Consider the following 10,842-nt stretch of genomic DNA (forward strand, 5'->3'; position numbering starts at 1 on the left):
TCTTAGCAATAATTTTAACTGCTGCCTTATTAAGTAGGTATGCTCCTTAAATTATAATCCTGTAGTTATAAGGTTAAAACTGTTTTAAAATCCCAAATGTTTTTAGGTTTCAATCACTCTTCTTATTATGACAAAAATGTTCATTAACTGGAACACATGCAGTATCATTTTTAGCCACCACTTTATGGTATTTTTAAATTTTTATTACCAGAGTAGTCATTTCATTATAAAATTTTAACAAAGCTAAGCATATACTCCAATTTTTTTTTCAAAAAATAGATTTACTGTAGGCCTGTTAAGGCTCTCATAAGTAATGAATTTCACACTTTCCTTTTATACCGTATCACAACACATCAAGCAGATATATGAAATCCTTGACAAAAGACATTTAAAACAATTCTATGCTTTATATGTCAAGTGGAAAAGGACATGTGCACAATCATGTACAACCAAGCGTTCGCACATGCTCTTACAACGTGGAGCAACCCGGCCTGGGGCAAGCAACCTTCCAGTGAAGAGTCTCATCAAAGGTGCGGAAGCCCATTCCAGACCAGGCGACGGTCAGTCTGAGGGTTCGTTCCGACATCCAAGCTTTAAAAAGTACTTTGAAGACTGATACAGATGTCCTAGGCAATAAACTTCCCAAAAAGAATGGAGAACAATCCCAAGGCCAATTACACCTTTTTCATTCAGAAATCCAGGCTAGTTTGATTTAGAGTCATACATAAATGAACTGCTATTCCTCAATAATTGTTTGATTTTTTTCAGCCTCTTTATTTTTAATCTACATCTCTGAGATAAAATGCATCAATTTAACTACATTTACTTATTTTGAGTTTTTCTATTGGTCCATGTTTCCTTTAAGCACAATTTTGAATGTTTTTTAAAGTAACCATTTGACTTTGAAACAAATTTACAGAAAACATGGAAGAACTATGCTAATACGCTGTATCACCCCTGAATACTTCAATGTGCATTTCCTACAACAAAGATGATCTCCTATATAACCATAATATGATCATCACAGTCATCATGGATAAAGCTCCAATATTTAATTCTCAATCTTGTTCAAGTTTCACCAATTCCCAATCATGTCTTTTATAACACAAGCATTTAATGCAGAATAGTATTTAGTTGCCTTGTTTTTCAGTCTCTGTCAATCTGGAATGCCGCTTTCCTCACCCCACTCAACCTCTGACAACTTGCTATAGGTCACCACCAGTGCTGTCTCCTGTCTCTCCAGGTCCCCATCCTTGCTATGCTGTGGATGCTTATCTTACCCTGCTGGTTTCTGAATGCTCCGCCATGGCCCTGGGCCTCCCCACTACCCAGCATGGATGTCTAAGCTGAACTGAAAGACTTTGGACTCAACTGTTCAAAAAGAGGAGAGAAGAGGAAGAGGAAGAAGAATACCAAGTAATTGGATTTTTCTTTTTTCATGATCGAACCAATGTCTTGGAATTGATTATCATTTCCACGGGCTACTTATGCTCCGTACTATTTGTATAGAGTTTGGTGAAAATGAATAAAGGCATCTGAACTCCTTTTTTTTTTTTTTTTTTTTTTTTTTTTTTTTTTTTTTTTTTTGAGACAGAGTCTCACTCTGCCACCCAGGCTGCAGTGCAGTGGCGCAATCTCAGCTCACTGCCTCCTCACAGGCACCTGCCACCATGCCTGGCTAATTTTTTTGTATTTTTAGTAGAGACGGGGTTTCACCATGTTGGCCAGGCTGGTTTCAAACTCCTGACCTCAAGTGATCCACCTGCCTCGGCCTCCCAAAGTGTTGGGATTACAGACTTGAGCCACTGCACCAAGCCTGAACTCCATTTTTTATAGAGTACCATTTGACACTAAAATTAAGAGTCTGTTACTCATCTGCAGAATCTCTCTTTAAATGGTATTACTAAAAGGTCCAAAACGAAACATCTACAAAAATAATTATTCCTACACTCTGTGAGATATCTTTCCTGACACATTTTATATCATAAGTGAGTTTCCTAACTAACCCACACACACTCTATAGTAGGCTTACCCTTCTTTCCCCAGGCTGGCTGGCAAACTTGAAAAACCTAACCATTTAGGGGAAAAATTGAGGCAATTAAAATTAAAAGTGTTTTAGGCTAAGTAATGAATACATTAACCCACTGAAAAGTTACATCAAAGGCTATTACTCAGCATTTTACCAATTACAGGAATTTCTGCAACATCTGCCCAGCCATTTGTTTGTGTATCCCTGGGATCAGTGCCCAGAGTTCAATCATTCTCTTGATTCTTCCTGTTATTTTCAGGGACTCGATGAGAGCAATACGTGACCTTTCACTCACTCTCAGGCAAGGAGACAAATTGAGAGTCAGAAAATAACTCTTAAATTGTGACTAATCCAACTCTTATTAGGAGACACAAATATTGATTAATCTAAGCTACAATGGAAGTCAGATTTGCCCACACCCTTTCTCCCACATCACAATGTCTTCATGTTCAGAAAGAAACAGCAGAGTCACAAGGATGATTTCAACATGAAGAGATGTGTTCAAGTCTTTGTTCCCGTCCTTTGGTGAAGGATAAACAGATAAAACAACATAAGGAAAATGCAAGAATCTAGGGTCTGTCCTCAGAATTTTATACCCACTTCCACTGAAAAGTTCAGAAGAAAAAACAGGTGAAACATTTATTGCTTTTATATTAACAGTAACTATCGTGAAATGCAAAGAATGCAGTCCTTTCTGGATACTGTATCCTCAAAAAGATGAAGCGTATGCAGGATGATTCAAAATAGTCTAAACAAACAAAGAATAAGTCTATGGGCACTGAAGTTAGGAAAACATTTCCCCTCATGTAGAATCCTCCTAACAAAGTTTTCCCATGTATTTGTCGGGTCAAATAACATTCAGATAAACTGCACATAATCCCTAAAATGCCAAATGTTTAGAGAGCTTTTTTTTTTTTTTTTTTTCTTTCCTGAGTCGGAGTTTTGCGTTTTGCTCTTGTTGCCCAGGCTGGAGTGCCATGGCACCATCTCGGCTCACTGCAACCTCCACCTCCCGGGTTCAAGCGATTCTCCTGCCTCAGCCTACTGAGTAGCTGTGATTACAGGGGCCTGCCACCACGCCTGGCTAATTTTTTGTATTTTTAGTAGAGACAGGGTTTCACCATGTTGGCCAAGCTGGTCTTGAACTCCTGACCTCAGGTGATCCACCCACCTCGGCCTCCCAAAGTGCTGGGATTACAGACATGAGCCACCGTGCCCGGCCTAGAGAGCTCTTCTCATGAAGGGCCATTTCATGCCATCATCAACAGGCTGCCTTGGTGGGTGGCCAATGTGCTTCTGGAAAACCAGCTGCGAATAACGTGAGCAACTCATGGTGTCTATGTGAGAAGGAAACTTTTCAATGTCCTTATTGACTTTCTTCTTGGTATTCAAGGTGGTCTCATTATTATAGTTACATAGTTTTATCTGGAAGAATTACTTGATCTAAAAGGTAATTTAAAATTAGTAAAATTTATTAGATATGAGGATAGTAAGTTTCATCAACGAAAGAAGACTGAAAACACCCACAAAACTAGTATTGAAATTCTAAGTGTCACTCAGCGACTGGCGAGAGCCCCGTCTGGTGCTAAGTCCATTTGGAACATCTGTCCCTGCCCTCCCCTCCTCCAAGAAGAATGTTCACTGTAAAGGAGAAGAGCTTAATTTCTATGGGCTTTGTAATCCTTCCACTGGATTCCAAGCAAAATGACTATTAATACAACTAATCCTGAGAATAAAAAATAATCACAACTATGTAATAAAAACAGGAAAGGTGGTGCCAGGGTCTCACTCAGATTTCATTGCTTTGCTTTTCTCCAGGAAGGTCTTTTTGAAGCCCTGTTTATTCAATAGTAAGAGTGACCTCTAGTGACTTATCTTGTTGTTGTATTTTGCCAGTTGGTTGGTGAATTACTCTAGCATGCGTTTCTATAAGTAACTCATTTATGTGTTTATATTTAAGCCAAACAGCAGTTTCCGTTACAAGACCTAAGGATTTTGATTTGATGTAAGTAACCACGTTTTATTAACAAAGCCTTCTCACAAAAGCAGATTAAAGTTGAATCTGAAACACGGTACAGCATCTGACCAAATGAGTCCAGTGCGTTTTTGGGAGGGGCACACCAAGTGTAGGATTTAACTAAGGCGTAGCTGAATCATGATGCACAGTGAGTGCATGAACCCATGTGCGTGCCTTGTGTGTGAAGAACCCAGGCTTGAGCCCACGGGTAGAACAGCACTGAGCTACGGCAAACTTTTCATGACAGCTTAGGAGAACTGCTGGAAGCTACCCTTGGTTATTCTGGATTAATCTAAATTTACAAACATGGCCACTAGCACTTAATGGAACTTATTTCAAAGGAGATTTTCGTAGGAGGCGGCTGAAGTTGAGAGTGGGGATATGCCACTGAAAGACAAAAGTGATTTCAGAAGAAGGAGGAAGACATTTTAAAAATTCTAGTCTCATGGTTTGATTAATCAAGAAAGAAAGACAACTCCCTGATAGAGATTTACTCCAAGCCAAAAAAAAAAAAAAAAATGTAATGTTATGTAAACATTTTTATGTGTGATAAAATATGGGTACATTACAATTTGCTCAACTGTCTGGAATATCATCATTATATCAGAATCATAGCCCACTCTAGAAACAAAGGCTTCCTAGGTGTTTACCAAATTAAGGAAAATAAAAAACAGGGAACCCAATGGCAAATTAAATAATGTAAAATATTAGCATCCAGAGATGAATAATTTTCAAGATCACCTAAATGACTGGCTGAGTTTTGTCTTTAAGCAAGAACTTTCTACTATGAGAAACCAAGCCTCCAGGCAGGGGTGTTCAAGTGCTATTCCCTTAGTAGTTAGGGCAGGTTATTAATTTGGGGTTCTTAAATTTAGTTTCGCCTACAGGCGCTCTGTCCCTATAGTGCATGGAAGTTAATTAGCATCTTAACTCTGAAGCTGCCAAGGTCGGCAAAACTGTAAGCTGCTAACATCTAAGTTGATGCAGTATGATGTAATGTCTGCCAGTTTTTTCCCTGTTAGACTTAATTCCTATAAAATGTTTCAATCCTAAAAAGGAATAAATGACAGCATTTGCAGGCTAATCTCTTATTTAGATGTTCTTTTCAGGTTTTACGAAAACGTCCACTTTCTCAATGAATATTCAAATACATAGATTAAAAAGTCAAAACATGCATGGTATATCTTAGACTACCCCACAAGAGGAAAGTCTATTGTAAACAAAATCGTCTTTTTCGGGTTGCAATTCCATAGAATTTTTTTAAGGTTCCTTGTGTTCAGGAACATGTTCTGCAATTCCACTTCCAAATATTACCCATAATAAAAAATACAAAGTTTTCCTGATAGCCTAGGGCAAGTTTTTTAAACCATTTGCGGTACTTACGTGGATTTCCTGCTCCTACACGGCTCCAAGAGCGAGTGGGGAGAAGGAGCAGCACCTGGAGGACCGCCCAGGCTGCCGAAGCCATGCTCACTCGGGCCAGGCGCCCTGCGACCCGGGCACGGCGATGGCCGCTCTGCGTCGCTCCTGCTCTCACTCCCGTCCCCTGCGCGGCTCCGACGCTGCTCCCTCCGCTCTCCAGTCCCCGGCTCTCTTCCTCACGCACTGGCAGCCCCCGCCCGTCGGGGAGAAGCCCCAGCCTCGCCTCCCCGCTGCAGACGCTCCCGCCTAGCAGCGCCCGGCCCCAGGCGTCTCCGAGGTCGGCCCCGCGGACTCGCACCGCAGCTTTCGGGAGCGCTCGGGGCCGCGCGGCGCCGCCCCAGGCTCGGAGGCGGCAGGTTCGGGCGCGTCCCGGACACTAGGCGCGGGAGGCGGTCGGCGGCCACGCGAGTCAAGAGGCGAGGGAGCGGGACGGACGCCCCAGCTCCCCCGGCGCTCTCCTCCCGTTACACCGGCAGCTCCCTCCGTCCCTCCCTCCCACCGGGGCGGGGCGGCCGCGGTGCACGGGCTCGCACCAAAGACCGCGCCGTCAGCCTCCGCCTGCAGGTGGAGAACGCCGGGCTTTATCACTCCGCTAGTCACCGAACCCAGGAAAATCCTGTCCTGCTTGAGTTCAAACAGGGAAGGTGAAGCAGAAATAACTCTGCGGCGTGTACTCGGGCGGGCGCGCGCACACTTTGATTTTGCTAGGAATTCTGACTTGTAGAGAACCAAGCTGGGAAACCAAGCCAGGAGCAGGGCGAAGCCACTGAGCCCGGGTTGTGCGAGTGCAAGCCTTTATTTAAAGTTTTGATATTTTGTCTATCACGGATTTTTTTTTTTTTTTTCTATTACATTCAATTTTAAAACTATTTCATTCATTCAAGATTAGCGTTACTTAACAGTTGCGCCTGAGACTAGTGCGTTAGTCCCTTCACCCTAGTCCTGGCCTTGGTGGAAGTCTAAAATTTAAATTTTATTCCAGTTTTCTGTCCAAAGAAGCGCCCCCTGCAAGTGTAGGATGAGGAGCTCAATTCAGCAGCGGCTAACACTGCACTCTGTGCGCCTGCTGTGTGCTGGGCGGCGGGTTGTGTGGGGCGCGGGGGTCGTGGGGGGAGTCTCTCTTTCTGTCTTCCTCTGCTTCTCAAATTCACAGGACGGGCAAAGATTGACAAACTGACATTACCACCACCAGAAGATTCCAAAAAAAAAAAAAAAAAAGATATTAACTTTTTTAGGTGGTGTCTCGAAGACACAGCTTTTAATCTTCCCTTTGGAAAGAGAACTTTGAAAGGCTTTTTCTTCATTAAAATGAATTCAAATGTAATACTGATAGAAGAACCACCTTACAAAGTCATTCTTGAATTATTAATTGGGTTCACTTAAACTACTTTTGCACAAGAACTCTGTAAATAGCACCTCTTTTATTACAGAAAAAAAATATAAATCTAAAGTTTTGATTGACAGATCAGTTGCCTTCAGTGAGATAGAAAGGGAGAAAATGGAAATCATTTTCTAAATTGGACCTATAGTAAAACAACAAATCTCAATCTATTATTGTACCAATTTGTCAGACGTCAGAAGGAGTCTTGAAAAATGTGAACTTGGTCGGGTGCGGTAGCTCACACCTGTAATCCCAGCACTTTGGGAGGCTGAGGGGGGCGGATCACGAGGTCAGGCGCTCCAGACCATCCTGGCCAACATGGTGAAACCCCGTCTCTACTAAAATACAAAAAATTAGCCGGGCATGGTGGCGCGCGCCTGTAGTCCCAGCTACTCGGGAGGCTGAGGCAGGAGAATCGCTTGAACCTGGGAGGCAGAAGTTGCAGTGAGCAGACATGTGCCACTGCACTCCAGCCTGGTGACAGAGCAAGACTCTGTCTCAAGGAAAAAAAAAAAAAAAAGTGAACTTGGGTGTTCAAAGTGTTAGGCTTAGTGGAGAAAGGCCAAGAAACTTCTACGGTGGTAGACATTTGCAATTAAAAAAAAATGGCTTCATTAAGCTGTAAAATCACTAATGTAGTAAGGGTGAATGCATTTTTTACAACATTGGAGGAATAGATTTATGAATATTATTCCCAATACATAAAATATACATTTTACACACTTATAGGTACACTCAAAATTTGTCCCAAATTGTTCATGTCTACTAAAGGTATACACTATTTTGTATGGTTAAAGCAATAAGCGTCAGCATTTTCTTCTAAGACAGGAAGCTTGTAATTGTTGTTTTGATTCTCCTGCTTTTGACTTAAAACTTATTTAGGTTTATTCTACTTAAGTTTTCTGGTTAGGGGACTTGAAGTCCTTAGAATGCATTTTATGAAATGCATTTTATGTGGCTATAATTGCTGCTACGTGGTTAAGTTATTATTTAAATCAGCATAGACACTTGCTGTGATGATAATGCTGGCAATGAACTTTGCAGACTAAGAGTAGTGAGGCTCTAGAAATTACTTTGCTTAGTAGAGAAGCATCCGTCACAATCATCACACACTACACACTTCCTGGACAAATGAAGGCATAAATTCGAGGTGGCTGATGTAACTAGAACACTGGATATCCCAGAAAAAATATTAAATATCACAGATATAAATGTTTTATACGTTGCCACTTTATTTCCTTTCTTCCCTACTTTCCGTGGTAATGCAATTTAAACTTTGAAACTTCTCACTTACCTTCTATTTAACCTTAACATAGATAATAAAGACATTTTTTATTTCAATCTGGATAATGGTTGCATGATTCAACCAGAATAAGAAGGGAATAAGATCTACTTTGTAATAGCACATATTTAGGAAGTGAGTATATTTATATTGGAACAAATGATGATACTGAGGTGGGTTTGATGACTAGCTTCTGGATTATAAGAATGCAAGTGTTTGTTAAGACAGAGTCTTTTGAAATTTGTTCTTAAATATTTTGAATTAGAAAAGGAACATTTAAAAAAGAATTGTATAAAGATAGTGTTAATAATTGCCACTACCATCACCCCAACCCCACTGAGGTAACCAATGATACATAACAGGCTGACGGGCTGGTATGTGTCCTTGTGTATCCTTGTTTTGGCTCTTCTTCCTCTTTTTTTTTTTTTTTTGAGACAGAGTCTCGCTCTGTCACCTAGACTGGAGTGCAGTGGTGTGATCTTCGCTCACTGCAACCTCTGTCTCCCAGGTTCAAGCAATTCTTGTGCCTCAGCCTCCTGAGTCACTGGGACAACAGGTGAGCGCCACAACACTCGGCTAAGTTTTTGTATTTTTGGTAGGGACAGGGTTTTTCCATGCTGCCCAGGCTGGTCTCCAAGTTCCTGAGCTCAAGTGATCCACCCGCCTTGGCCTCCCAAAGTGTTGAGATTACAGGCGTGAGCCATCACACTCAGCCTTGGCTCTTCTTATATGTAAACACATACAGCATATAGAGTTGTGCTTACTTTGTTTCAATAAGGTTTTACCTTGTACTTTATACTCTCATCCTGCAATTTTATCTTCTCTCTTTGTAGTATACCATGCGCATTCCAGTCTAAGCTAGAACTTAGTTTTCAGTTCTATAAAATAGAGAATACAAAAATATAACCACATTTGCCTGCCAATCTAATAGCACTTTAATTCCTAAATAGATCTACTTTCACAAATATGCTACTTCTCAAAGAATTATTTTTCTTATGATATTTTTCTAAGCAATGCAATGTGATATTAATCAGATTTTTGAAAACACTACTGCATTAGTCAAGGCCCAGAAAGAAAGCATGATTCGCTCAGATAGTTTAAAGGAACAAGCTGTAAAGAAAAGTGAAGGGACCCCCTAGTGACGTTGTGGCACCCAAAGACAAGCAATAGCAGAAAGCCTTTGCCACCGGCAGCAGAGGGGCAGGGGGAGGAAAGGTTGTTGCCAGATCCCCAGAAAGCAGCAGCCGAGGAACAGAAAGGTCTGCAGGAGCTGTAGTCATAGAAGTAAAACAAGTTGTCCGAGTGTGGAAACAGGAGTGAGTAGGGAAGAAACTTTTTGAGCTCTGGTTTCTGAAACCTTCCTTTGTCTGTGGGTGTGTCTCATTAGCCAAAACCAACTGGAAGTCAGCTGGGAGGGGAGCAGGGTGACACTCGGGCAGGAAGGGTGACACTGGGGCTGGAAGGGTAGAGGGTGGTTCTGAGGACCTCCACAAAGAATGGCCAGCACATCCTAGAACATTAACATTTACCAAATAAAAAAAAAAAGTTTATTTTTGTTTTGTGCATTCATGTTCTTTAACGAACGATTTATAAAGTAATGGCTTAGAATAGAAATCTAAAACTTTTATTTTTTAAATTATGAACTGAAGTAATCATACTTGCTAGAAATTAAACCAGAACTTTGAGGTCAAATAGGTTACTCTTTCTTCTATTTATACTAACAGGAAAGATTAATAGTGCTGAATATCGTAGTTTTGAATGGAGCTTTGTATTAACTTCAACATCAGGAAATCACCAGAGTCCACTTACCTTTCCTTATTTTTCACAAAAATAGAAAGATTGATGTTCTCATAGAGCAAAAAAAGATGAGGTCTCACTTCTTGTGGCCTTCTGACATCCATCAATATTTTAGGAAAACAATTCTCACATTTCAGAGCCAATTGGGAATTAAGTTGAGCTGAAATACAAAGGGAAATATTCTTTATTAAAGCATTGTAAATTATTTTTGTGAAATGAATAAGCTAGCCTAAAATCTAATCCTTCCAAACTACAGTAGATTAAAACAACAACAACAACAAGTGAATAAATGGTAAGTAAGCTGACATTTTCTTTCCAGTTTCTTATCACTGGCTAATTGGGAAGAATTGAAAAGTTAAAAGAGGAGAAAATTATAATCATTGGCTATTCCATTAAAAAATTGCTTATCTGTTTTATTGAAATTGATTCTATAGAGAGCCCCTGATTGCATATTTGATAAGGAACATTAACGCTGATACATAAAATACCATATGTGCTCATGTATGAAAGAAAGCATTCTTGGCCAGGCACAGTGGCTGTAATCTCAGCACTTTGGGAGGCCGAGGTGGGCGGATCACGAGGTCATGAGATCGAGACCATCCTGGCTAACACGGTGAAACCCCGTCTCCACTAAAAATACAAAAAAAACAGCCAGGCATAGTAGGGGGTGCCTGTAGTCCCAGCTACTCGGGACCCTGAGGCAGGAGAATCGCTTGAACCCCGGAGGCGGAGCTTGCAGTGAGCCAAAATCGCACCACTGCACTCCAGCCTGGGCGATGGAGCCAGACTCCGTCTCAAAAAAAAAAAAAGGAAGAAAGAAAGATTCTCCCAAATGTTTTCATTTATAGAAAAATGTAAGTCTCACCCTAAATCTATGTTAAACTTAAAGAAACAACAGGTAGTCACAGTTAGAA

At 41.0% G+C, this 10,842-nt stretch overlaps 1 protein-coding gene across 4 annotated transcripts in view; it reads right to left on the minus strand.

The window, feature by feature from the left end:
• The window catches only part of LOC105498909 (contactin associated protein like 3), a 242,009-nt gene extending 232,011 nt beyond the window's left edge, over nucleotides 1–9,998 (minus strand). For 2 of the 4 annotated variants that reach the window (XM_071077490.1, XM_071077489.1), the window contains exon 1: nucleotides 5,430–5,636. In XM_071077490.1, the coding sequence (XP_070933591.1) occupies nucleotides 5,430–5,514 (85 nt within the window). In that variant the 5' untranslated portion in view covers nucleotides 5,515–5,636. Of the gene's footprint in view, nucleotides 1–5,429; nucleotides 5,835–8,916; nucleotides 9,010–9,940 lie in introns of those variants that run through there. The other 2 variants (XM_071077491.1, XM_071077492.1) reach the window with 2 other exon arrangements.
• Between the last annotated feature and the right edge of the window lie 844 nt (nucleotides 9,999–10,842).

The sequence above is a fragment of the Macaca nemestrina genome, chromosome 14 (genome assembly GCF_043159975.1).
Source record: "Macaca nemestrina isolate mMacNem1 chromosome 14, mMacNem.hap1, whole genome shotgun sequence".
Classification (NCBI taxonomy): Eukaryota; Metazoa; Chordata; class Mammalia; order Primates; family Cercopithecidae; genus Macaca; species Macaca nemestrina.